Raw genomic sequence first — 27,298 nt, 5'->3', positions numbered from 1 at the left:
GAAAAAGAGTTTATTTGGCTTACATTTCTATATCACTGTTCATTACAAAAGGAAGTTGGGACAGGAACTGAAATAGGGCAGGAAGCTGGAGGCAGGAGCTGATGCAAGAGCCATGGAGGGATGCTGCTTAAGGCTTGTTCCCCATGGCTTTCTCAGCCTGCTTTCTAATAGGACCCAGGATCACTAGCCCAGAGAGATAGCACCACCCACAATGGGCTGGACCCTCTCTCATCAACCACTAAGTAAGAAAATGCCCAACAGCTGAATCTTATGGAGGCATTTTCTTAACTGAGGCTCCCTCCTCCCAGACGACTTTAGCCTGTGCTAAGTTGACATGAAACTATCCTGCACAGTGATGTACTTCCTCCAGCAGTGCCCCGCCTCCTTGGTATTCCAGAGTCTTCTCAAACAGTGCCATTAATTGGGGACCAAGTGTTAAAGTACAAGAACCTACAGAAGACATTCTCATTCAAACCACCATGCTCACCCCTTTACAGTGCACATACAGTAGTTTTTGTGTTTGTCACAAGTTTGTGTCAGCTTCTATCTAATTAAAGGACATGTTTGTTATTCACATCCAATCCACCCCTCCAACTCCTGGAAACCACTAATCTTCTTTATCTCAGTAGATCTTTGGGTTCTGGTTGTGTAATATATACTGAATCATATAATACATGGTCTTGTTTCTGAATTAAATACAATGTTCTCGACTTCCATTCACAAGAAGGAAATATCAGTAACATTTCTTGTTGTAACTGAATAATATTCCATAGTTTGGCAGTACCATATTTTGTTTAACCACTCTATTAGTTACTCTGGGAAAGGGGAGAGAGGCTTTTTTTTTTAATGGGCTCCTCAAGAAAGGGTACAAATCAGATGGGAAAGGTTATTGAAAGGTCAGGCTAATGAATCATTTCAACTGATTAGAAAAACCAGGGGCACAAAGTCAGCAAGGGGAAAGATTTGTCAAGGAAATTACATACTGTGTTTCCTATGTGATTTACTTGTGGGATGTGGCAAGTGGCAGAGTGATCACAGATCCAGAGAAATGGGAGTGGAAAAAAAGGAGCAACTAGGAGGGATGAGGAGTCACCCTTTTATTCAGCAAATAAATATTCGGTGTGTCTGCACGGTATAAGCATAGATACATAAGGGCTGTCTGGTGAGCCTGATCAAAGGGTGAGCAGTGCTGGTCAAGAGCAATGTAACTAACTCGTCATAGGAACTCCAGGGAAATGGCTTAGTTAGCAAATATGCACACAGCATAAGGACCTAAATTCACCCTCCAGCTCCCAGGTAAAAAGCCAGCATGATGTCACACACTTGGAATCCTACAAATGAGGAGGTGGAGACAGGAAGTTCCAGGCCAATAAAAGACCCTGTCTTTAAAAAACAAGATGCCCCAGCACTTGGGAGGTAGAGGTAGGCAGATTTCTGAGTTTGAGGCCAGCCTGGTGTATAGAGTGAGTTCCAGAACAGCCAGGGTTATACAGAAAACCCTGTCTCGAAAAACCAAAACCAAAACCAAACCAACCAACCAACCAACCAAACAAACAAACAAAAAAACAAGGAAAGATAGCTAAAGTTGACCTCTGGCTTGCGTGCGTGCATGTGTGTGTGTGTATGTGTTCCCCACACAGTGGTGGGGAACAGAGAAAGAGGGAGGAGGAAAGAGGAAAGAGAAGAAGAGGAGAGAGAATTCTGAAGAGCTTCATCAAAGCCATCATGAATGAAGCTTTGGGCTTACCTCCCTGCTGGGTTGGTGCAGAAAAGAATCAGAAGTGGTCCATGAATATCTGCTTCTTTTCACATGCTCAACTCCAGGGCACAACATTCACACAGAGCAAATTGTCATGCAGCAGCACTGGGCAGTGTTTTAGTTTGGACAGCAGAGAATGGAGGGGTTGGGGGGTCTTCATTACTTTCTGTGCTTCTCTACCCACCCCACTACCCTCTGAACCCCCTGAAACTGCCCAGCATCACTTAGCTTAGGGGGTACTAGTCTAGCTTAAGAATTCAAAAAACTGAGAACATGTGTCCTTTGAACCTAGCCCACTGGATGGATTAGTCTCTTACTGTGGCATTTCTCCCTCGATTCTGGCAGATTTCAAAACCTCAGGTTTGTTCGAACAGCAGACTTACTGGCTGGAAAGTTGCCCTTGCTGCCTCACGAGTACAAGGAGGTGGTCCAGAAGCACTGCCGGGAGGCGCGTCATATTCTACTCACCAAGTCAGTGTCTCCCGCAGAAGCCCAGGATTCTAAAGGGTTAAACCTCCCCAAAACGAGAGCTGATTCCCCCCAGAAATGATGGGATGTTTGTTGACTTCCCACAATCCCTTCTTGACCTTGTCCCTGTCATGTGCCTATCCTCTGGCAACCTTATATCCAACAGCCCTCGATGCCCATCCCTCCCACACTCCCTCTGCCTTTTCAGAACCATGTTTGGTCAGGATACCACTCTCCTTGTGTCTTCCTTGTGATTCTCCCAGTCTTGATGCTAAGGCATAAGGTACTGGAATGACTTGCATTGAAATTCCCCAAAATAAGTAGCCTCAAGGTCCAAAGTTAGGGGGGCTTCAGACATTAGGCGATCCTTTGGCAAATCCTTTTCTTTAGCAAATGCATTCAGTACTATATCCAGAACCAAAGACATTATCGAGTGATGAGATTATCAGTCAGGCTGTCTTTTGCTGTAACAAATACCAGAGAACAATCAACTTAGGAAGACGCTCATATTTTCAGAGGTGTCTGTCCATCATGATGGGGTGAGACTGTTAGAGCTAAATGGCTCGCAACACAGTGGCCAGGAAGCAGAAAGAGAGAAAGTGCTGGAGACTTCTTCCTTCTTGCTCATTTAGCTGAGCCTCCAGCCTGTGGCACTACACTGTTAACATTCCTCCCCCTTCCATCAATCCTTCTGGAGATAAGGTCACTCCCAAAAGTGTGCTTTAGTTACCTCCTAGGCTCCAAGAGCTCAGAGAGCCACTAACTTGGGTGTTCTCCTGTCTCGGTAGATGGATCCCCACCTGTGCCCAGCTTTTTGTGACCCAGAAGGAGCACTGGGTTCACTTCGCTCCCAAGAATGACTATGACTCCTCTCGGAACATTGAGGAATACTTCGCTTCTGTTGCTTCCTTCATGTCCCTACAGCTCCGAGATTTGGTCATTAAGTCCCTCAGGGACCTCGTTTCTTTCTTCATGATACATAAGGTTTGTAGGGGAGTCCATACCCTCTCCTCAAGTTTATAACAGACAAGGTAAAGGGAGGGTGAAAAATTCTAAGTGGAAGATAAAATAACGTGAAAGAAGTAGATATATGGAAATTCACAAGTGAAGGAAACAGGGAGAATTACAAGAGATTTGTTCGTTTGTTTGCTTTTGTTTTTTTTGTTTTGTTTTGTTTTGTTTTTGTTTTTGTTTTTAGATATTTTGAAGGGCGGGAAGGATTTAGAAATAGGACAGGAGACATGAATTACAATAAGCTATCCCATGGAAAGGCCTTGGGAACTAGAGAAGGCATAAGCTCCCAACAGGGAAGACTCAATTTTAAGCATGCTAACGTACTTTCTCAGTGCTAGGATAACACTATGAATGGATAGCACAACCTGATATATCTTGTATCTTCTAAAGGATGGAAATGATTTTAAGGAGCCTTACCAAGAGATGGACTTCTTCATACCTCAGCTAATAATGATTAAACTTGAAGTGAGAGATCCCATTATTGTCTTCAACCCAACTTTTGATGACTGCTGGCAATTAATAAAGAATTCCTTCTTGGAAATTATTAAGAATTCTGATGGGATCCCCAAGGTATAGTTTTTGCCTAATCATTCATTTATATTTTTATATTTGAATTTGTTACTAAATAATCAAGTGGCTGGTTGCAACATCATGGTCCATGTGCTATTCTGTTAGGCAGTTTATCTTTGGGATTCATCCTCAATGCACCTTCTTATTCTGAAGAAGGTCAATACAGGTCTTTCCTACATCCCTCCTAAATTTCTGCCTTTGTATGTCACCCAAAAGGGGACAGACAATTTCCAAGGCATCCTACATGGGTTAAAAAATTCATTGAAGATGAGCTGGCATGAATTTTGCCAAAGATTTAAGCAAAAATAGATATTTCATTGTGTTTTGAGGTTCCACGGCATCCATGGGTTTGTTTGCCACTGTAGAGTTCTAGAAAGAGAAGAAACCCCTTCCTTTCCTGGCTCAAGCTCTTTATTTTGAGCTTCCTTTCCAGAGTGAAATTACAAGTAAACTTTGCCTACATGACCTAACGTTTTCCTATTTCCCTTTGGGTGGTTGGTATGACAAGAGGACCCATGTCTAGTTCCACATAGGAAAGGAACCTAGGAGATCTCTGTTTCTGTCTCTGTCTCTATTTCTCTGTCTCTGTCTCTCTGTCTCTGTCTCTGTCTGTCTGTCTGTCTCTCTCTCTCACACACACACTTGAAGCTAAGGACCTAAAAGCAATCATTAGCAGCCGTGTTAAAGCCAGGCTCAGTGCCATGTGCCTACAGTCCTGGCACTGGATAGATAGGTGGAGTTAGGACTGAGCCTTGCTGCCAGCTCGACTAGCAGAATTAGTGAGCTCTAGATTCAGTGAAAGACCCTGTTTTAAAAAGTAAGATGGAGAACAATAGAGGAGCACACATGATTTCATCCACACCCTCACACATACAGGCATGCAGAAATGAAAAGGAGTTAGGTGAAGTGGGAAAGGAGTCACACACACACACACACACACACACACACACACACACACACATATGCACACATGCACACATGCAAACACAGACATACACAGAGTTTAGGCTTATGGAGAAGGCTGTGACATGAAGATTCTAATTTCTCCAGCAACCCCTGTGCTTGGAGTTTTGATATCAGCCAAGCTTGGCTGAACATGGAAATGAGTGTGTAGAAGGGGAAGGAGTGGACACCTGTCTTACAATCAACATCCCTGCGAAGGAAATGAAAGAGAAGACTGTAACTTGAATGGATATGTGTGGGGCTGGGGACACATGAAGTACATACCCCTTGAGTCTGTGTCTCTGCTGTTGACTGGCAGTGTTTACAAGCAGCTGGAGCTGGAGCTGGAGCTGGAAAGTCAGCTTCTGGGCTTCCAGCAGCACTGCAAACAGCCTGGCAGGAACTGGTACTGGACTGAGTGCATTATAATGCCAATATGATGGACTCAGAGGTCACAGTTTCTATCAGGTTGGAAAGCCAGCCCTACATACATACAAATAGTGTTGTTACTAAACTATGGAAAGAAACCACAGGCACTGGGTTCTCTTCTAATGTCTGCAGTACCACCTTCCTCCCCAAACCTCAGGCTTTTTGCTTTGGACTTAATCGCAAAAATTTATACTATAGTCTGTAGGGTTGAATGTCTATGATATACATGTAAAACTAGCAGCAAATGAATGGATATCTCCTATGCCTTACCCCATCAGGGATTACAATAAGTTGAAAAAGTTTCAAGCTGAAATTCAGCTGTGTGTGTGTGTTGTATGTATTTGTTTATGTGGGTGTGTGTACCTATCTACATAAATACACATACATGTGATACATGTGTGTGCATGCATGTCTGTGGAGAACAAAGGTCAAATGTCTTCTTAATCTATCTGGACATTATTTTGGGGACAGAATCTCTGACTTGAACCTGAAGCTTTTCAGTTCAGCTAGGCAGGCTGGCCTGTGAGCTCTTCCTGCCTGCCGTCCCAGTACCAGAATCACAGACACCTCATTGTGCCCAGCATATACATGGGTCCCGGGGATCCAAACTCAGGTCCTTGAACTTATGTGGCAAGCACTTTACTCACTGAGCCATCCCCAGACCCCAGTAATAATTTAAACCATAAATAATAGCATTTGAGCTGTAAAAAGGAAAGTGTATCAGTGAGAAAGAGTTACTGAAGGAAACCAAAATAAATAGTGTGGGCCATGGGCCTGAGCAGTACAAACCAGGAAGACAAGGCTGATATAATCCAGACTCAAGTGAAAGGGGTGAAGGAGATGCAGAAATCAAAGTTGAATGAAATGAGAGGCAAAATGTAGCACATAGAACTGCAATGGGTCTCTTCCCCATGGCGCCATATTACCTTTATATTCTAACTTTTCACTCTTTGAGGATTCTGTATATGTATACAATGAAATATAATCTACCCACCCTCAGTTCCTCATGCACATGCACTCATTTCCACCCTTTCTAAGCTGCTGCTCTCTCTCCTAAAAGGCAGATATGTAATGTATAAGGCATAGAATCTTGGAGAGCAGTCTGAAGATCTTTGCTGAGTCCAGTCGCTAAACATTATCAAAGCAGACAAGGTCCTGTGATATGGTAGTGAGTCTCTGGAAGGGACTCTACAGCCTGTAGGAGCCATGCACATGAAAGTACTCTTGGGGACACACATGCATATACCATTAAAGAGTTGGAGAGTTTGTGCTTGGGGGGAAATTATAAAGTACCCCACAAATAAAAGTGTGATGGGAATGTGCAGACAGGTGGTTCTCCAAAACTCTGTGGTTAGTTAACTTACCCAATAGATGAGTTCAGTGAGAGACCCTGATTCAAAAAATAGCCCTGTCTCAGGTTGTGTAGTGAGTGGCACATGCCTGTGTTCCCAGCACAGAAGCAGGTGAATTCTAGGCCAGCCAGGGCTACAAAACAAACAAACAAACAAGCAACCCTGTCTCAAAAAATAAAGTTGAGAGTGATCAAGGAAAACACTTAATATTGTGGTAGTGAACAAGGAAAACACCTCTGTGAACATATACCCATACCTGGTACACACACGTGTGCACATCTAGACAAATGCAGGCATACACCAGCAAGATGGAGGCATTGCTCTTTTATTTGTTCTTGTTTTTTTCCTAAGCTAAGAGTATAACCCAGCACCTCTCTGTTTCATACAGGTGAGAGGTTCAGTGAGCAGTGATGGCCTTGGCATGCAGCTCTGTTAGTGATGAAATCAGATTTTGAACCCAGTCCTCAGTTCTGATTAGGAGAGAAGGAAGTAGTGGGGGGGGGGCAGTACCATTAGACTATTCATTTTCTGCATGCTATTCATTGAGCACTTACTAAGTACAAGGCTCTTGCTAGGCCTGAGAATACAACAATGCGCATGTCAAATAAAGCCAGTCAGTTAGGTTGTTGGGGAAATAATGTAATTGGTAAAGTTTTTGTTACCTAAGTATAAGGACCTATGTTAGATGCCCAGAACCTGTGTAAAAAGTTAGGCATGATGACACATGCTTATAATCGAAGGGCTGCAGTTGGGTTGCAAAAACAAGAAGTCCCCTTGGGTTTGCTAGCCAGCCATTCTTAGCCTAATAGACAGCCAGGTCCCAGTAAGGAACCTTGTGCCAAAAAATGAGGTAGATGGCTCCTGAGGAATAACACCCAAGGTTGACCTCTGGCTTCAACATGTACCTGCACACACACACACACACACACACACACACACATACACACACAAATGAACACAGATAAGCATTTACACATAAATTATTCCATTATAGTATTTATACTTTCAGGGTCACCTAGAATAGCTTATTGAATCGTCATTTAATTTCAAGAGTGATGAGTACCAAACAGATCAAATGGTGAACAATTAAACACAGAAACCCACCTCCTTTGGGAGCCCAGAAGAATTCTCTAAGAGCATGAGATGGGAAAGGAACAGAAGCTGAAGGGACAAGAGAGAGTGGGAAAGTGGAAGGGGAGAAGGAAGATGGAGAGGTAGACGGATAGCAGGGCAGTTCCACCAGTAGTCAAGAGGAAAGAAAGCAAAACTACAAATAGTCACACCCCTGAATCGAGTCCACAGGCAAGAGCCTGTGTTGGAAGCCTTTGGCTTCTTATATTTGTGTGAGTCCGCACCTAAGAATGACTTCTGTTCTTCAGGTGGAATCTATACTCTTCCCAGATTTGAAAGGCTACAACATGATTCTTGGAACTGTTAACCCTGAAGAAAGCCTTGTTTCAGATTTTTTGGATCAGACTTTAGAGGTATTTAAGAAAAATCAAGTTGGACCTTACAAGTAAGTTGGTTTTGCTCTCTCTTTAGAACTGAGTTGGCTATAAAGCTTCTAGTCGTCATCAAACAGTCCCTGTCCCCACACACACTGAAACACATAGATAAGAACACTGGCCAGTCCTTACCCACACTGTATGACTGTCTGACTTCATCCTCATTTTACAGACAGGAAAGTGTAACTTTCCCACTGCTAAGTTGAAATAAATAGGAAAGACAGGACTCAAGTTCAGGTGCAGATCCTGCTGGTCCTTAAAAAAATCCATATCCACAGGGTCATTGGATATTTCTGGAATTTAGAAAAATAATATCATGTAAGATCTGGGACAACCAACTTTTAATTCTCCCGTGAAACTTGCAATTGTATTTCAGGTTTTGTTTGTTTTAGAGTCAGGTTCTCACTATGTACCTCATCCAGGTCCCCAAACCATGATCCTCCTGCCTCAGCCTCCCAAATAACAGGATTGCAGGTGTGCACCAGCAAAAAGAGAGAAACCCATGGACGGTCTCAACCAATAGGCTCACATCAGTGTAGGGCAGCTTTCCACATAAAATATTTCCCTCTAAACGCATCTTAAGTTTGAAAGTCACATGACGAGATCATCCTAAACCAGTGACCACTCAGTTTGCCACCAAATGAATCTGATGCAAATGTGTTTAGTTAACAATTCTGAGGGAAGAACTTTCTGTTGTGGGGAGCTGAGACCATCCTGTATATGCTGGGATGTGTAGCAGAATACCCAGCTGCACCATGATATGCCAAGAGGAACTGCCCTACTGTGACAACTGAAAGTGTTTCCAGATGTGGGGCAAAATCCCTTCAATTGAGAACATTGCTTTATCTATGTAGAAACCAGTCTCAGGTTTGGAACCCTGCCTTGGTGTATTTTATTCCCTGCTGATGGGTCTCACACATCCACTTGTTTCTACACTGACAGCAGTGCTATGGCTCCTCTTTAGTCCCAGGGTGTCTGTGGGATTGCTTGACACTTAGAAGTGTACCTCAGGGCTCCACCAAGCCATTCTGCATCCTTGGTACCATCTTTATGTTAACCCAAACTTATTTTAAGTCAAACCATCCTAGATGTATCATCCAGTTGGGAGAAGATTACCCAACCATTCCTGCACGATCTGAAAACAGATGAATCTAATTCCATATGCCCTAAGTTACCTAATTCCAAATTTCATCTGAAAACTAGGCATAGAATTTGGGGGTTAGAAGGAAATCTGAGTGCGGATGCTTACTTTACATTTACTATAAGTCAGCATAGCATTAATTGTTCTACATATCTTATTATAGTTAGGGTTTATTATAACGTTATAAAATATGGTTTATTATAGCCACTTAAAATAAAAACGCAATGCTGGGTTTCAAAAAAAAACAGCTAAGTATCTTCTCTAAATTTGTGCAGAAAGGAAGTCGCAAGATTGGGATTAGAAGCTAAAATCCTGAATTTCTAATTATATTTTCATTTTATTGTTCTTTCTTGATTTGACTTCATGTTTTAAGTACTATTACCTATGTTAGTTCCTCCCTCACTCATCTAATTCCCTGACCTGTGTTTATGTGCTTTGTGCTGTGTTCTTCAACACAAAAGATACTTAAATGTATACAAGAAATATGATGACTTGCTGGACAACATGGCAGAGAAGGGCATCAGTGAATTCCTGAAAGAAAAACATGAAATTGAGGACTTTGTGACGGTAAGAGATGCCACTTAGAGTGTCACACCCTGGTCTCATGTGCTACAGTCAGTTTGTTGAGAAACCAGTGTTTTGCTACAAGCACCAAGCTTAGTGTGGGACTAGAATTGATCAAGGGGAAGAGGCTCTGGGCAAGGAGTCTAGCTCAAATAGTGATTAAATTATGAATGTGCTTCTTTCTATAGAGCATCAATAGCATAAAAAAGAGGAAAAATGAAATTGCATCCATGCACATCACCGTGCCTTTGGCCATGTTCTGTCTTGATGCCGTGTTCCTAAATTATGACCTCTGTGAGCGAGCCCAAAATCTTAAAGACAATTTGATTCTGTATCAAGTGGATGTAAACCGGGAAACCAATACCAGGTATAAAAATTCTAGGAAAAATATTGGGCTGTGCATATGGCTTAGTGGTTAAGGCTCTTGCCACGCAAGTGTGAGGACTAGAGTTTGGATCCCCGGAACTCACCTACGTGCCATCTGGGTGTGGTGCGCCACCTGTATTTTCAGCTTGGGAAGGCAGAGAGGCAATGGAGGATGATTTCTCACATCAACCACGGACCTCCACACTGGTGTAAACTAGATATGCACATTATGATGACGGTAGTGGTGGTGGTGGTGAGGGTAGTGGTGGTGGTAGCGATAGTGATTGTGATGGAGGTGATGGTGGTCATAGTGGTGGTGATGATGGTGACAGCAATGGCAATGGTGATGATGGTGGTCATGACCATTTTTTTTTCTCTGTAGCATTTGCAATCAGTACAGCACCATTGCTGACAAAGTCAGTGAGATCCCTGCCAATACCGCGGAGCTAGTAGCACTCATCGAATATTTAAAGAAATCCAGTGATGTCACTGTGTTCAAGCTCAGGAGGCAACTCAGAGATGCAAGTGAACGGCTTGAGTTCCTGATGGATTATGCAGACTTGCCCAGTGAGTCTGTGCCATACGCGTGCTCGTGCATGCTTGTGTTTCTCTATAAATATGAAAATGTGCTGTATTTATATTTTAAGAATAAAAATTTGGGAGAAAGTAGGTTCATAGCAATCCCACTACCTAGTATTAGGAAAGCTGATTTCCAAATGCCCACATCTTAGATGTACTAATTTATACTCTTATACACAAGAATTTGAATCACCTGAAAGTAACCTTGTTGAGCAAAAGGAATATGCATCTAGAAGCTTGACCTGTAGTCTTTAGTCCCCTATGTTGGTATCTAATGCCTGATGTCCATGAATAGTTAGTAACAAATGCAGAGTCTTTTGATAAACCGGTCATTTCCTTTGTCTATAATTTTAATATGGTCTACCTGTGGATGGCCAGAACCTGTTTTGTATACTTTAGAAGGAAAACAAAAGTCCAAGGCCCTTTAAACCCCTTAAAGGCTTTCTTGGATCAAGTTGGAGTTTTAAAATAAGGACTAAATTACAAGGGAAAAAGTCCTGTTCTTCAGAAGTCATTTCTAGCTGAAAACAGTTATGAACTACATGGTCCAACCTGTATTGTGTTATGGAGCACTGACAGTGACAGGGAATGCAAAGTGATTGCCTAAGCAGTCACTCATACATTCAGACGCTGTGCCATCATCTACATGGGGACAGGTTAGACTCTCAGTGGATCTCTACCTCCTAAGTCAAGGACACCATTAACCAGAGCTATGATGGACGTGGTGTATGTATAGCATTGAAACTGTCACTGCCATTCTTGCAGACACGGTGAGGTGCTAAGAGGTAGAGAAGAGGAACTCCATCCTATGTTTATAACTGTTCTCAGAAGCCAACCAGGCAGAGTGGTTAGAGCAGAGGCATAAGGATTGGTTGGGCTTGGTGTTGAGTCTGTCATCAAGCAGTGCAACTATGGCCATGTAAACTCACTGTTTTGTTTCCCATCTGTGAAAATAAGAATAATAATGTTGTCTGCGTGCTAGCATGGTCTCTAGTAAGTGCCCAGTGAACACTGGCTTTCACTCACCCATAGGAACCCATTCATTTACTGCCAACCCACAGAAGTGGGACTTCTGATGACCCTTTATCTGCTGAATTGATTGCCCACACCCTGAACAGCACCTTGCAACAGACTCTATGTTTTTCAGATGAAGATATCAAACTGAACAGCAACCTGTTCCTCTGGCCTGACCAGATAGAAGATGTCTTTGAAAGTAGCCGAAATCTGCTCATGAGCAAGAGGGATCAGGCAGAGATGGACCTCATTAAAAGGTACAGGGAGAGCCCGGGGTTACTTTGGGAATGAGGCCAGGTTTTCTAAAAAAAAAAACCACACACACTCTGAAGATTTCTGGTTCTTTCTAGAGCTCCCCACAGAGGTGTGTGGGCAATGCTCGAGGAGTTTGGTAGAGAAGGAAATCAGGACTGCTCTCCCTCAACTGCTTCACTGTAATAAGCCCCTCCTCCCTGGTTTGAATAGCAAGAATGGTACACAGAGAGAAAGACAAAACAGTAGCTTATAATAACTACCTCCGCGGGAATGAGAGCAGAAGTGTCAGCCTTGCCCTGGAGACCTGGTGCTGTGAGCTCTCAGGACAGGGAGAATGAAGGCATGGTGTGTGTGTGTGGGGGGGGGGGGGAGGGGTGAGTCACTGTCTGTTCTGCAGCTGCTCCTTTTCAGTGCTAATGCAGCTGTAAAATGTGTCTCTCTTCATTCTGTGACATAGGCACTCACAATGGACTTTTACTATGCACTGTCCTCCGTTCAAGACATGAGTGTGTATCTGGCTATCAAATTAATGTTTTAACCCAGCGACAAAGAAACACAGAAGATTAAGAATACTTTTCTACCTAAAGCTTTGTTCTTATCTAACTCTAGATACCATCTTTCAGATCCTAAAACTTAGCCTGCTGGGCAGACTGTTTTCTTTTTAAGCTCATAGGTTTATGTTTCAATGAAGTTTGGATTTTTCAGAAAAATAGGAATTTTATGGAAAAACACAAGGAATTTCAGTATATGCCCCACCCCAGCCCCCCCATGCAGACATATGCAGCACCTGCCAGGCCTGCACAGTTAAGGCTAAGCAGAAAGCAAAGCCAGTTTTTGATAGTCAGGTGAAGAATCCATGATGTTTTGTCATTTCCTTGAGCTTCGCATCTGTCATCTGGAAGGCAGGGTAGACCCGCGTCTACCTCACCATGCTGAAGGGATGAGGTGAGATATGCTAATTATGTGCACAGTGTGAGCATTCCAAAACTACATGCTTCCTCCCCCTTTAACAGGGACTTCTGTTGGTTGAGAAATGCTTTCTAATCTCCAAAACATTGCGGGTGTTCTGTTATTACCGTAATCGGTAATAACCAGGCATGGTGGCTGGCTATGAATCCCAGCACTCAGAAGGCAGAAGCTGGCAGGGTGTTTGTGAGTCAGAGGCCAGCCTGCTCTACACAGTGAGTCCCAGGACAATCAGGGCCACATAAAGAGACCCTGTCCTTAATAAAATAAGATTATCACTGTAAGAATGAGGTGTGATGGGAGGCAGTACATGTGCGGGGACCAGCCTTGGGTGGGGAGCAATAGTGCTACTTGCAGTATAGGAGGAGTCTGGGCAGGGACTCTCTGTTGGACTCATCAGCTTGTGCTGCACGCTAACAACAGAGGCTCCACGAGGCAGCCCAGCTCAGGTCTCCCTTTCAGAAATGTTGACTGCCCATTGTTCCATACCAAACCTAAGGGAGGGAGCAATGGCCATGTGCTGGTCTATCTTCTATGGAAACAATCTTGCCCCCTCTTCAAGGTAGCAGACCTTACTTTCCAATTCACATCAATTCTGGGTTCAATGTCAAGCATTCTCCCACCACCTGCTGCTGTCCAGTCTCTTCCTAGAGGATTACTTCCAGTCTGTAGCCCCTCGTTCTATTGCCTGTTGGATCTAGGCTGGGCTCTGGCAATGGTGAGTCCTTCATGTTCTAGTGAAGCTGGAACATGATCAAAGGGCTTTCTTTCCTCCCTTGCCCTGTTTGGCTCTGGGCACCATTACAAGCATCCCTCTGAATGTCAATGCTTGCTCTTCTGTAGTTCCAGTTCTTTTTGTCCTCTTGGCCACAGAGGTCATAACGCTTCCCTTTGGTGCGAGTAGCTACTTAACCTTCTGTTGTTTGTGCTGGTTACTTTTGCATTACGACCACACATCTGGCAGAAACAATGTAAGAGAATAAAGATTTATTTCAGCATGTGCTTTAAGAGGATTTGAGTCAATTATGGAGGCAAGGTAGGGCAGAGCTGCTCAGAAGTGTGTGATGGAGGCTGTTCGTGTCATGATAGGCAGTGAAGCAGAGAGAACAGGGGCTGCGCCATAATCTTCAAAGGCTACCTCTAGTATCTATTTCCATTAGCTAGACCTGGACTTCTAAAGGTTCCACTGACTCCCAAAACAGTATCACCAACTGGAGAGTCAGCATTTAAAACATACTGTGTTGGACTTTGTAGACTCAAAGCAAAACTTTTTAAAACCCAACTTGTTATCTACTCCTGTTAGGAGTCCTAAGTTCAAGTTTTTAAGTTTCTTTGTTTGTTTGTTTGTTTGTTTGTTTTTTTCAAGACAGGGTTTCTCTGTGTAACGCTGACTATGCTGGAACTCACTCTGTAGACCAGACAGGCCTCAAACTTGGAGATCCGCCTGCCTCTGCTGCCCAAGTGCTGGGATTAAAGGCGTGCACCACCACTGCCTGACTACTTACTTTGTTCTTCAGAGTGAATTTCATTTTGTGCCAGAATTGTGGCCAATCACTGCCATTAAATCCCTCTATTTCACTTGGACCCCAACAAAGTACAGACATTACATTGTGCTAAGCCATTATACAAAATCACAAAGGATAATCATGGTAATATTTTCATGTGGTCACCATGTCTGTACTGTTGTCCACTAGCAAAAATCATAACTACTCTTCTCAGGTCTTTCTCTTTTATGCAGATACAGTGTTTAGAGACTCGGAGATGTAAAAAGATATGCTGCAGCTGTGGCTGTGTAGACAACAGCACAGTCCACCTTGCCCCCCATCCTGCTCATTGTAGATTTAATGTTGAATACAAATGGCGGACAACACATGAGTGTGAGCTACACTCTCCCATGGAGTATAGTGGAAGAATCTTTGGCATCTTGGGAAAAGAAGGGAAGATGGCTGAGGGAATGGGTTTACAAAAAGCCCCAAGGATTTAGACACAGCACTGTGCTTTCCAGGTGGTGGGTGCTGGAGGTTTTGGTGAGACTTGTTCACAATTAGGATACTTTTAATGCCTTCGGGAGTCTAAAATAACAGCTTATTACAAAAAAAAAAAATACAAAAAAAACCCCAAAAAACAAAAATAAACAAAGGCTGGGAAGAGAAATCAAACAAAAAGAAACAAAAGTGGGATGTCTTTGTAAGCAGCTCAGACAATCAAGCAAAAGACGGGGTGGCAAAGGCCAGTGACCCTTCTTCCCCTTTGTGGTCCATTGCCATTGCTCACCTCAGAGTCCCTGCCCTTGTGTGAGTGACAGTGCGGGAACATGCAGATGTTCTATGAAGAAAATGGGCAGGAAACCAGCATGGTGGTTGCACCTGGTGTAAGTCAGAGGAGGCTCATTTCAGAAGATACTTGATGAGAAATACCCAAGGGAAGATGTGGAAAAGGAAAGAGCTAAGTACGACATAGACAGCATTGAGCAACGGCTCCCCAGTCGGAGGACTTGCTCAGAGGATGGCTGTTCAGCAGAAGTTATAAAATCAGAGAAATGGATGCTTAAGGTCTCAGTAATGAGTGTGTATTTCATTTTATAACCACAGTAGAAAGGTATCGAAGATTTCCCAACCTGGGACCAGAAAGGGTGTACTATGTCTTCCTTTTATGTTCCACTTACTTGAATGAGAAACTGGATAATGAATGGCTACAACACTGCACTCCATTGTTCCTCTCCAATTTCTTTTATTCTATGAATCTCCTGGACACTTTCAACTCCTGTGTTTCCCTTTCAATTTATTTATTTACTTATTTTTGAGAAATGGGGTTGTTTGGCGACAACTTTAGAGTTTTCTGATTATACCTCTAAGATGTCTTTTTACTATGCTTGTCTACCTTCTTCTGCTTCCTGTGAGGTATCAGAAGTTGATTTCACAGCCGGGCGTGGTGGCGTGAAATCCCAGCATTCGGGAGGCAGAGGCAGGCGGATTTCTGAGTTCGAGGCTCGCCTGGTCTACAAAGTGAGTTCCAGGACAACCAGGGCTACACAGAGAAACCCTGTCTCAAAAAACCAAAAAAAAAAAAAGTTGATTTCATCTTGCTACTAATATGTAACCATATGCAATAGAAAGAAAAATGAACTGGCAAGATGACTCAGTGGATAAGAATATTTGCCACAGCAAACCAATGACTGAGCTCAATCCCTAGAACATGTGGTTAAAAAAGAGAGCCAACTCCTGAAAGTTGTACTCTAATGCCCACAAGCTCCTACAATTCATTACACACACACACACACACACACACACACACACACACACACACACACACACACACGTTGACATCTGGATCCCCAGAAGCCATATAAAATGTCAGATGGGCATAGGTGGCAGCCACCTTTAGTTTCAGCATCAGGGTTCTTCAGAGCAAATTCGCTATATTGTCAAGCTCAGGATTTGACTAAGAAACCCAGCTTTGGTGAATAAGGTAGAAGAGAAATCCAAGATGATTCTTCACATCAATCTTGGCTTCACGTGCACGAGCACACACATGCATGTGTGTGCCAACATACATGCATACCATGCATAGAGGAAAACTGAAAAAAAAATACAAAGTAAATGAAAATCAGTTAGAATAAAAAATATCAGTGGCACCGAGATGCTTGTTTTGCCATAAAACCTTTGTGACCCCACAGAGACTCTTTGAGAAATTGCATCCCATTCAGAAACTAAAGCTGATTGGCAAACATAGGCTATGCAACAAACATGAGGTCTGGAGGGTCAAATTTACCTTGGCCAAGACTCACAAGGCCTTCCAGAAGCTGATGATACTGGACTAATAGGACCCAGGGCATCTTCCTGAGGTCAATGTCCTTCTGCAGTGATCCATAAGCATTGGGGTGCTGAACGGGGAAACTGAATTATATGTAGGCCTGAAGATGGAGGATTTCTTGGAGAATCAGCTTCAGGCCCAGGTCTGTAAAATGTACCTGGACAAGGCTATCCACTACACCTGCGTGCTCATCTACCAGCACCATATCAGAGTCAGTAAGAGGTGATGCACATCCCACCCTTCATTATCTGTCTGGCCTGCCAGAAGCATGCTGACACCTCCCTTTGCCCTCCTAATAGTGGCCACCTAGGCCATGTGAAGAATGCCAAGAAGGACCAATGTGGCGCAAGAGCTGTGATGATGAAGCAGAGGAGGAAGCCATACCTCCACAGGCTAGAGGATTGTCTAATTTGGAGTTGGCTAATAACACACTGGGGATGGGAGGAATCAGTGGTTCAAAGGTGGTTACTCAGATAGCTAAAAGAAAAGAAAAGCAGACATCAATTCTTACATATAAATTACATGACCTAGTACATAATTCAAATAGAAGAGTAACCTGAATATGGAGATAATGGAATAAGCAGTAATCTTGGTTCACCAGCAGGGTGTGTCTCTCACTCTCTCTCTCTGCAGATAGTTAATGTCAACATGAAAATGCAGCTTCTACCTCACAGGGGGTAAGAAGAGTTTATTCTGGAGCTAAAAACTAGTGCCCATGTTTGGGCATAGATTCGGGTTACCCCTAAACTCTGTATTCCCATCTGGTAACAGTCTGATGAAGTTTTTACAGAAGCCAAAAAAAAAAAAAGTTATAAATTGAGGCCCTTTCAGATACATTGGTAGAAACATCAGGCAGTTGAGTTATAGCAAAAGCAGACAAATCTGTGTTGCCAGCCCAGATGCTGACATCAGTCTTAGCATTTGGTGGCCAGAAGCTAGTGGTCTGCAAGGCTAATGCATTCCAAAAGGCTTAGTCACAAGGACATTAGGTAAGACACAGAGGTGAGCAAGAGAGCTAGAGATAGCCCAGGAGAAATTGTAATTAGACTTTGGGACCTGCAGTATCTCAACCTCTCCACGATCATTGAAATTTCAGTTAATCAGCCTTGCAGAGGTCAGTGGGAGGTGGGACTCTTTCTCAGGGCTTCCATCCATAATAGCATATCAAAAATCCTACAATATAAAATGTCTATTCTTTGACATTCATTAATATCTAGCCATGTTTCAGGACTCAGAAAAAAAGTATAAGGAGCAGAAATTATATAATTGTATATACTAGATATCTACTGTGACATAACACAACATAGCATCTTCAAGGAGGAATTATCTCTCAGTGTCTCTGGGTCAGAACTCCCAAGAGCCACTCAGCTGTATGTCTGGTTGTATGTGTCTGGTACCAGATTTTCTGTGAAGCTGGAGTCAGAATACTAGCCCAGGCTGTACGCTTGTCTGAGGGTTTCATTGGCTGACATCTAATTCTGGTCTTGTTCCATGGTTATTAGCAGGTTTGAGCACATCATTGGCCCTTGACTCTATCCCTCACCACATGAGCCTCTTCACAGGGGAGTAGCTTTCCTTCAGAGTAAGACGGAAAGAGTAAGCAAAGGAAACAGAAACTAACCTCCTTCTGAACAACCCATCCCTTTTATAAGAAGTGAATTACCACATCTAGCCCAAACTCGAGGGAGCCAATTATACAGTGTATGAGACAGGATGTAGGGGTCATACCAGAGTCTGCCTCCCACATGGTGCAAGTAGAGATGAAACATAAGCCGAATCACTTGAAAAGTAACCCTCTTAAAGTACTCTTATGAGGAAAAAGAAATATTTAAAGTTAAAATACTTTAAAAGAATATTTAAAATTGTCATTATAAAATTAAGCACCTAAGAGCAAAATTTATGGGTGTCACTAGTGCTGCTCTTGGTGATAAGCTCATTCAATGAATATTGGTTGTCTGCATGCCCAACACTCTGAAACTGCTGGGTACATGTGGAATTAATGAAGAAAATGTATAGATTTACATTCTAGTCAATGAGAAGAAATACCCGTAGAGTGGTTGTGATAAATGAAGCTAATAACTGAGTGATGTTATATTAGAGTTATTAAATTCATACTTTTTCTTCATTGCATACTGAAGTAGAGAGAATTTAAGTGATGTGCGTGCTCAAAGACCATGAGGCTATTAAATATCTAGACTTCTGAGGCAAGCAATCCTGGCTCTAGATCCTAGCCACTAAACAATAGATCACCTACTAAAACTGAGTAAAGGAAGAAACAAATTGAGATCAGATTTGTTGATCATATGGATGGGGTAGACAGATCTGGAAGACCTCTCCAATCACTCCAGCTACAGTGGATAACACAAGGCAGTCTGTTCACTCTATTTGTTTTCTTTAGGGCATTTGTTACTATCAGAAGTGTCTTTATAGATTTATTCATCTGTCTTTATATCTAGGGGGTTACCAATCCATCCATCCATCCACCCACCCATCCATCCATCCATCCATCCATCCATCTATCCATCCACCGACTCACTAATCCATTATTGTTTAGCTCTCCTCCCAACTAAAATGAATGTTCCAAGAGGATAGAGATATTAATAGCACACTTCAAAGATAACTTTCTGATGTCTAGTTCTGGGATATATCAAGCCTCAATAATAAATATCTAATGGCACAATGAATAGATAATGCATAAAATACATATCTGATCACATATTTATCTGAACAGGAAAATTTCCTCAGCATGTTTAGTCACCAATTGGCTTATACCACCCCATCTCCAATCCATGGATCATATGTGTTTTGTTTTTATTTCTTCTTTGCTTGTCTTTAGATAGATGCAGAATCAGGGAAGTGTCAAAATCCCAGGATGATAACTTGGGAAGAGCAAAAAATGGGAGAGTCTGATGTGATGGGCTTTCTTTGCTGTCAGGTGCTCAGAATTTGAGTCGAGACTTGAAGGCTATAGCAAAGAGCTGGAAATGTTTAGGAAGCGTGAAGTGATGACTACCGAAGAAATGAAGAACAATGTGGAAAAGCTTCATGACCTCTCCAAGAACCTAGATCTGGCGCTGACAGAATTTGAGGTTTGGAACATCGTGATAGGGACTTGGGACCCTAAGTGTTGGTCATTTTGGTTCTTAGTTTATGCATAAGACAGCTGTGAGGTACATAGCACCACGTGCTTGGCCCTCCCTCTCTTGAGCATGGTCAGATACCTCTCCCCACATGTTGTCTATATTTCAACAGATATTTGTAAGTCATGTAGCACCTGAAGACATTAAAGCATGGTAACTGCTTATGCCTGTTGTGTATCCATTACGTGCTGAGTGATGGGGCAAGGGCTTTGTATAGATGTCTCAATGCCTAGGACAAACCTTTGGGGTTTGTTACGTTATCCCTTAGCCCCACTTAAAGTAGGGGTGGGGGTGAGACTTGGATCCACTAAGCTACTTTCTCCAAAGATCAATTAACAAGTTGTTTCATTTTGTTTTTAAACACTGAAGTTCTTAACCTTGAGGCAAGTTAATGTAAGAAGACTTGTAAGCAGTTATATGAACAAGTAGATTTTATGTAGAAATTATGAACATGTATAGAGGTCTGCTGGGTCTTAGGAACAAAGATGACAGAGAAAGCATCGCATTGTTAGTTTCTAGCAGCTAGACCTCAGGTACCATGGCTCTCAGAGGCTACGTCTGCCCATTGAATGAACATCTGCCTCCTCCACTTGGCTTTCTCGGGGCTGAGGAATTTGTCATGGAGGTTCCCAGGATCCAAGGTTTCCATCTATCCGAAAGACAACCTCCTCTTTTTCCTCACAGTTGATCAACAAGGAGGAAGAGCTGCTGGAGAAGGAGAAGAGCTCCTTCCCTCTTCTTCAAACCCTGATGATCAACAAAATCCCCTACGAGCAGCTGTGGGTCACAGCCTATGAGTTCAGCACCAAGTCAGAGGAGTGGATGAATGGTATACCACGCGCTGGCCCTGCTGGGCACCAGGGATGGGGGTGGGAATGTGGGTCTCCCTAGCCATCTCCAAAACCAGATTTGCTCTTTGGATTCCAACCCTCTTGAGAAAAAGTCACCATAGTCTATATTTTCAGACATAATAACAAGGGGAGATAAGGAACCAAAAAGCAAGAGACCTATTAAGGGATTTAAATCAGATCTACACCCAGAGTTTTTGTCATACTGATGATTCCAAGAAGCAGGGGAGAGGCTGAGAACTGTCCCTCTGTGGTGCTGCTTTAAGAAGAGCCCGAGTACCATGGGGGCATCTAAAATCTACCCTTTGCTCTAGGCTCTGGAGTCTAGGGAGAGGGCAGAATCAACAGACCATAATAGACACATAAGGAAGGAAGGAAGGGGCCATTCCTCATCCTGGAAGGGGCTTCTGTGCCAATTTAGTCTGCCAGCACCTACTTTTTCTTATAAGTTTTAGTGACAAAAACACTGAGCTGCTAAGACATGTGAAGGGATTAGTTAAGTTGCATTTGATCTAGGCAGCCCTGGGGACTTGGGGATATTTATGAGTCATTGAGCTGTATCATAATGCAAGGTAGTAATGCTAATCTAGAATGTTCTAACAGGAAGTACAAACAGTACCATGGGAAGATCTGGGCTGAATGTGAGAGCCAAATGCTAAAACTCCTTACCTGCCCCCCCCTCCCCGGAAAGAAACTAATGTTTTGAAGTACTTTAAAAACTAAAGTGTCAATTATTTAAAATTTCTGGGCATGAGGGACAGGGGCCAAAGAGGGGATAGGAAAGCTGATGACTGAGCCTGGATCTTCCCATCTTGACTAAACTGGCTATCAAGAGAGCCTCCACAATTTACCTGTCTCCCCTACCTCAGCACATGCCATCATACCCAGCTTGTTTCTGTGTTTGCTTTTTTTGTTGTTTGTTTTAACATGGTGCTGAGGGCTCAAACTCAGGCCTTTACTTCACCCACTGAGCCATATTCTTTAGTATTTCTTTGTTTGTTGGTTTAATAATTTCAAACTTCTATTAAAATTCTTAGAACTCTAGAGGGCTCCCATTCTCAAACTATTATTTCACAACACTTTGAAACTCCTTTTAACACTATTGAGATCACATTTAAAACTAATTTAGTGACTATTTAAAGACCATTTAGAACTAATTAAACAACTAGCCTTCCCCCTGCCCCCCAGTGTGCATCCATCATATGCCAGGCATGAAGTTTGCCTTTTGTTTATACTGCCTCACAACCTTTCCACAGTCACCATTCCAGGAGGATATTGTTGCCTTGGATGGCAGGTAATAGTGTCGATGTCTGGACAAGGCTTGACTGGCTAAGCAGAGGCGTCCTTCCAATCCAGAGCCAAGCCCAGAACCTCAGCTCATCTCAGTACAACTAACGTTGTTCTCAAGTCCAGAGAATTAGCAGCTGGCAAGCATCTCCATCATAATCTGAACTTCCTTCCCTTTGTTCCAGGCCCCCTCTACTTAATGAATGCTGAGCAAATCGCAGAGGAGATAGGGAATATGTGGAGGACAACCTACAAGTTGACCAAGACCTTGATCGATGTGCCTGCGCCCAAGCGCTTAGCAGAGAATGTCAAGTTGAAGATTGAGAAGTTCAAGCAGCATATTCCCATCCTGAATATCGCCTGCAACCCCGGGATGAAGGATCGGCACTGGCAACAGGTTCTTGTCTTGTCGCTCTCGGTGTGGTCCAGCTTGTCCCATGCTGGGATCCCTGGGAAAGCAGGAAAAGAGAATCTGGCCAGGGAGATTGTACTGGGCAAGCTGGCCTTCAGGAAGGAAATAGGTGGATAGTGAGATAAACTTCCCATCTCATGACCAATTTGATGCTTTTTGTTGGGCACCCACTACTGGGGTGTAAATATTATCGACAGTGGTTACAGTCACAATGGAGAATCGTTGATTGAGTCCTCCTCACACAAAAAGAATTACCTTAAGAATGAGTTCAGTTGATTCCTGTGCAGGTTGCCTTTGGCAGAGTTTCCTGATTAAGCAGGCTAGGTTCAGAAAGAGTTTGGCACACTGGATGCATTAATAACATATTCCTAGAATCCCAGTATTTGAGAAGCTCAAATAGGCTACATAGTAGATTCCAGGTTAACCTGGGCTACAGAGTAAGGCCTTGTCTCAAAAAAAAAAAAACCCACAAAGAAGTTGCACTCTTTAAGCTCTTTAAGCCTATAAATTAGAATAATAAATATTCCCCCTAAAAATAGTTAGGATTTTTATAAGTAATGAAGTGTGAGGGTGACAAGTGTGGTGTGAACACAAACCCAAAAAGGAAGGCTTGATGTGTTTCTAAAGTGATTGTCACATTCAAGTGGCCTTGAAATCTGCTCCACTGGGGTGTTGCTATGTGGAGTGGCAATGCGGCCAACTTGACACAGGTTGATTCTCCTCTCAGAAATATGCATAAGACTGAGGTTCTGGTCCCTGGAAGGAGCCAATCTCTCCACACACAATATGTTGCATGGACCCCTAAGCCTGTGGAAGAAAGCATGATGATCTCTATTGGAAGACAGGAGTCTTGCTGCATGAGTTCAGGGTCTGTCTACAGGGAGGAGCTGTCTTCAATATCACAGTAAAGCAGGAGACTTAGGACCCTAGCAAGGATTGGGATGCTGTGCAAGAAGGCGGTGAGAGGTCATTACATGGGCCACTGCCCTAAAGGAAATCTGCCAAGGGCATCTGGCTCTATGGATGCTCATTGAGCTTCTAACCCCATGGATGTGGATGGCCTAGACCTTTGGCCTATGTAGGAAACTAAGAATGCTGGGTGGACAGGTGTCCTTTTAGAGTGCCAGATTTTTTTCCTTGCATGGCACTATTCAAAATGTCTTCATTAATGTGGAAAGAACATCCCTTAGAGCCAAGACTGCAACTCAGTGATAGAGTGCTTGCCTAGCATGTAGGAGCCTCTAAGTTGGAGCCCCAGCAACTCAATGATGTCAACTATTATTAAAACTGAAAACCACTCCAGAGGTCTCCATTCCTTCTCTCCCATGTGTTCTCTGTTCCCCTGCTGTCCTCGAGTAAGCACTAACCCCAACCACTCCTAGCACTCCTAGGCACTCTCCACTCAGGTATAGACCCCAGACATTATGTTGCACACTTTATTTGAATTCTCCCATTTCATTCTTTTTTTTTTTTTTTCTGGTTTTTCGAGACAGGGTTCTTCTGGAACTCCCTTTGTAGACCAGGCTGGCCTCGAACTCAGAAATCTGCCTGCCTCTGCCTCTCGAGTGCTGAGATTAAAGGAGTGTGCCACCACGCCTGGCCTCCCATTTCATTCTTAACAACCCTTTGAAATATTAAGTAATTTGTCATGTAGCTAGTTAGTGGACCAGAAGTGAATTGGAATATGGGTCTGTTTGGCTTAAGTCAATCGATGACATGAGGGTTAGACACCCCTAGAAATGAGGAGGAAAACAGTAACTAAAACTAATAGTGGCCCCAGGCAGGAAGGGATGAGTCTCTAAAGTGTATACCCAATAGGCTGAGCAGGTAAGAAAGGACATGTGTCACCAGATACACTATGGCTTGTCTCCACTCAGTCCCAAGCCTGGCAAAACCACCATCTTCCTAATGCCTCACTCAGGAGACTATTTACATAGATTCTGGTTCTGGCAAAAGGCTCCAAAAACTAAGCCACCTGTTATCTCTCAAGGCCTGAGGACAGATCTTCTTGGGTCCCAGAACAGCTGGGGTGTGGCTTCTGGCCATTTGAACTTTCACAGCAAAAACTACTAGTACCTGTGCTTGAGTTATAGACTTTAAATATCAACAAGGTTTTGCTGATTTCATTTAAAACAAGACGGAACAAGGAAACACATCACATTAACGGGTAGCCAGTGTTATGGACCAAAACTGGCCCGAAAGCTCAGAGGTGCTGTCCCTAAGAATAGAACTAGCTGCACATCATACTGATGCTTCTAGTAGCCACACTAAAAGATTGCAACTTTTTCTTTTCTTTTTTTTTGCAGTAGTGAAGTTTGAGTCTAGTAACTTACACATGCTAGGCAAGTTCTCTTCCACTAAGTCACATCCCCAAGCCATACTTTATATATTAAGTGAAGGGAAATGAGCAAAATAGATTTTATAGATATATGCTACCTAAGCTAGTATATGCTATCATTTATGTATCCACCAACTTGGAAATCAATAGTGTGAAATGTTTGGTTCTACATTCAAAGCACATTTCAATTCAGATGAGCCACGTTTGAGATTCTCAGAGGCCATAAGTGACTGATGTCTACATAGACAGTATACTTCAAGGATCTTAAAATTAGAGAAACAAATGTCTTGTCAATATTTATAATTATTTAAAAAAAAAAGAAGAATTCAGAAATCCTGCCAATCTCTGAGTCCTCACTGTGGGCCAGTTACTATGCTAAGTACTTTATGTAACTGTAATTTGTCCCAGAGATAGTCGGAGTGTTGCTGTATTTTAGTGTATAAGAGAATAAATGGGGCCAGCAAGATGGATGAGCAAGTAAAGGAACTTGCCACTAAGCCTGATAGCCTAAGTTTGAGCCCCAGGAACCACATGTCAGAAGAAGAAAGCCAAGTCCTACAAATCATCCTATGACCTCCACATGTGTGCACAATATCCAAGTGTGTGTGATATACAAACACAGACAGACAGACAGACACACACACACAGACACACAGACACAGACACACAGACACACACACACACACTAAATAAACGTTTTCAATAAGAGAAAGGTCAAGGCTACCAGGAACATCCATGCAGACTGTGTTCTAGAAAATTCTGTCGAATGTTACCTTTGTCCAGAGCTGTTCAGAGAACAACACAAACAATTTTACATAAGAATCCTCTAGGAGACATTAGAGTTTTGTGGAAAACATTGATTAGAGTCAGAGTTGGATCCAAATCCCAATTCTGCTATTTATTAAGTGGACAGTCTTAGACAAGATCTTTCTTCCAGTTCAGATCCCTTAGATGTAAATCGAGGTAACACATTACTTGCTATCTGTGGTGCTATAAGACCAAAATAAGTGCTTGAAGCCCTTGAAACAATATTATTCAAAATGAGCCCCCAATAAATGCTCATTATTTTTACTCTATTACCATACTGATCCTCCAGAGGTCCCCAGAACCCAGACTGGAAGCCAATTGAGCTCTCTGGTTTAATCAGGCTTTTCCTCCATAAATACTTACTGGTGTCTACCAAATGTCAGGTGCCAAGGACACCGGGTAAGAGAGGATGTGACATGGGGCTCACACTCCTCTCTGCGCTGGCATTTTCTAATCCTCTGGCAGCCTAATAGAGGCAAAACTCAGCTCAGATATTTCTTAGGAGTATTTTTACTGAAGAGGTAAGCCAGAAGAAGTACCACACCAGCCAGATGGGGATCCTGACAAATAGCCTCTCCCCCCACCCCCACCCCACCCCCACATACACCCGGAGAGGACAGGGAGAGCTTTTCTTATTCTGTTGTGTCTTGGGAGTCCTGGGATTAAATCTAGGCACTATGGTTTACTGTGCCATGACTAACCTTTTGCTTTAAATTTGAGACAAGATCCCTCTAAATCATCCAAGCTGGCCTTGAACTCACTCCATAGCCTAGGCTAGAAACATTGATTCTCCTTTCTCAGACTCCTGAGTAGCTGAGATCACAACCCCAGTGTAGGGAGAGCTTTCAAAGGGGAATCCTCCTCAGCTCAGAGCACTGGAGAGCATGACTGACAGATGATCCCCCTTACTCAGCAAACATTCACTGAGCTTGGATCACAGGCTGAGCTTTCCATAGGCCCCTGAAGTACAACTGAGGCCCTGTTCCAGACTTCGGGTGCTCATGACTCAATAGGAAGACAAAAGAAGAAAAGCAGAGTGAGGCTCTGCAACAGCATCTGGGACCCCCCCCCCCCCGACCTACACTGTCAGACCCACCAGTTCCATGTGACCATTTAACTGAATGTGAGCTGGTTACAATGAATTGAACACAAACAGTTCAGTCCTTCAAACACCAGCCCCAGTTTTAGTATTCAACAGCCTCCCGGATTGTTAGTGGTACCACACTGGCCAGGACAGATGACAAAGGTTCCCATTCTTATAGCCATCCTATTGGACAGCACTATGTCACATAGCTACCTCTCGTCTCCTCTCCTTTCTTTGCAGATCAGTGACATTGTTGGCTATGAGATAAAGCCCACAGAGACCACGTGCCTCGCCAATATGCTGGAATATGGATTCGGCAAATTTGTTGATAAGTAAGGGTTTACCCCTCCCTTCCAGATGGGTTTTGGTTCAGGGGTCACTGTGATTTCTTGATTCAAGGTGAATTAACCATTAATGAACCCCACTTGGGCTGACTTAGTTAAGTGGCTAGCTCTTTTTCTGCTGTAGTGGGGACTAGAAAAAGAGTCAGGGATTTTATTTCAAAGGAAAACTAAAAATGAACTGTGATCCCAGCTCTTAGTACTTGGAGCAGAAATCACTGAGCCTTTATGGGCCTCAGTTTCCACAAACAGCAAACAAGGAGTGACTCTCCAGCTGCTAAAATCAAGGAAACACACTATGATG

The 27,298-nt window shown here is 43.1% G+C and overlaps 1 protein-coding gene and 1 pseudogene across 1 annotated transcript in view; both read left to right on the top strand.

Moving 5' to 3' along the window:
- The window catches only part of Dnah3 (dynein, axonemal, heavy chain 3), a 173,966-nt gene that overhangs the window by 13,710 nt on the left and 132,958 nt on the right, over positions 1–27,298 (top strand). The window contains exons 8-19 of the mRNA NM_001370806.1: positions 2,105–2,230; positions 3,016–3,211; positions 3,632–3,811; positions 7,914–8,050; positions 9,642–9,747; positions 9,933–10,111; positions 10,493–10,677; positions 11,837–11,960; positions 19,673–19,826; positions 20,562–20,706; positions 22,198–22,409; positions 26,894–26,985. Coding sequence (NP_001357735.1) covers positions 2,105–2,230; positions 3,016–3,211; positions 3,632–3,811; positions 7,914–8,050; positions 9,642–9,747; positions 9,933–10,111; positions 10,493–10,677; positions 11,837–11,960; positions 19,673–19,826; positions 20,562–20,706; positions 22,198–22,409; positions 26,894–26,985 — 1,836 coding nt within the window. The remainder of the gene's footprint in view (positions 1–2,104; positions 2,231–3,015; positions 3,212–3,631; positions 3,812–7,913; positions 8,051–9,641; positions 9,748–9,932; positions 10,112–10,492; positions 10,678–11,836; positions 11,961–19,672; positions 19,827–20,561; positions 20,707–22,197; positions 22,410–26,893; positions 26,986–27,298) is intronic.
- Positions 16,562–17,111, top strand: Gm17986 (predicted gene, 17986; annotated as a pseudogene).

This window comes from Mus musculus, chromosome 7 (assembly GCF_000001635.26).
Source record: "Mus musculus strain C57BL/6J chromosome 7, GRCm38.p6 C57BL/6J".
Taxonomy (NCBI): domain Eukaryota; kingdom Metazoa; phylum Chordata; class Mammalia; order Rodentia; family Muridae; genus Mus; species Mus musculus.
Note: the sequence above shows the minus strand (reverse complement) of the source record. Positions and strands in the feature narration are given on the sequence as shown.